This window comes from Antrostomus carolinensis, unplaced genomic scaffold (genome assembly GCF_000700745.2).
Source record: "Antrostomus carolinensis isolate BGI_N321 unplaced genomic scaffold, ASM70074v2 scaffold44425, whole genome shotgun sequence".
Classification (NCBI taxonomy): Eukaryota; Metazoa; Chordata; class Aves; order Caprimulgiformes; family Caprimulgidae; genus Antrostomus; species Antrostomus carolinensis.
The window spans coordinates 1,204-1,439 of record NW_010315141.1 but is presented as its reverse complement, the minus strand read 5'-3'; the positions used below and the strand labels follow the sequence as shown (position 1 = coordinate 1,439).

At 70.8% G+C, this 236-nt stretch overlaps 1 protein-coding gene across 1 annotated transcript in view; it reads left to right on the top strand.

The window, feature by feature from the left end:
* Nucleotides 1-222, top strand: part of CNTF (ciliary neurotrophic factor) — a gene marked incomplete at its 3' end in the record, with an annotated part of 800 nt that extends 578 nt beyond the window's left edge. Inside the window, 1 exon segment of the mRNA XM_010167866.2 lies at nucleotides 7-222. Within this exon segment, the coding sequence (XP_010166168.2) occupies nucleotides 7-222 (216 nt within the window).
* Between the last annotated feature and the right edge of the window lie 14 nt (nucleotides 223-236).

Genomic DNA, 236 nt, shown 5'->3' with positions numbered 1-236 from the left:
CTGGAGGAGCAGCAGGAGCAGCTGGGTTAGGCTGATGCTGCCCTGAGCCGGGCACTGGCAGCCGTCCTCCTCCAGGTCTCAGCCTTTGCCTACCACCTTGAGGAGCTGCTGCGGCTGGAGAGCCGTGGGCCCCCCAGCGAGGAGGGGGCTAGGCCTCCCCAGCCCCCCCACCTTGGCCTCTTTGAGAGGAAGCTGCGGGGCCTGGGGGGGCTACCGGAGGCGGCCCCATGGGGCGA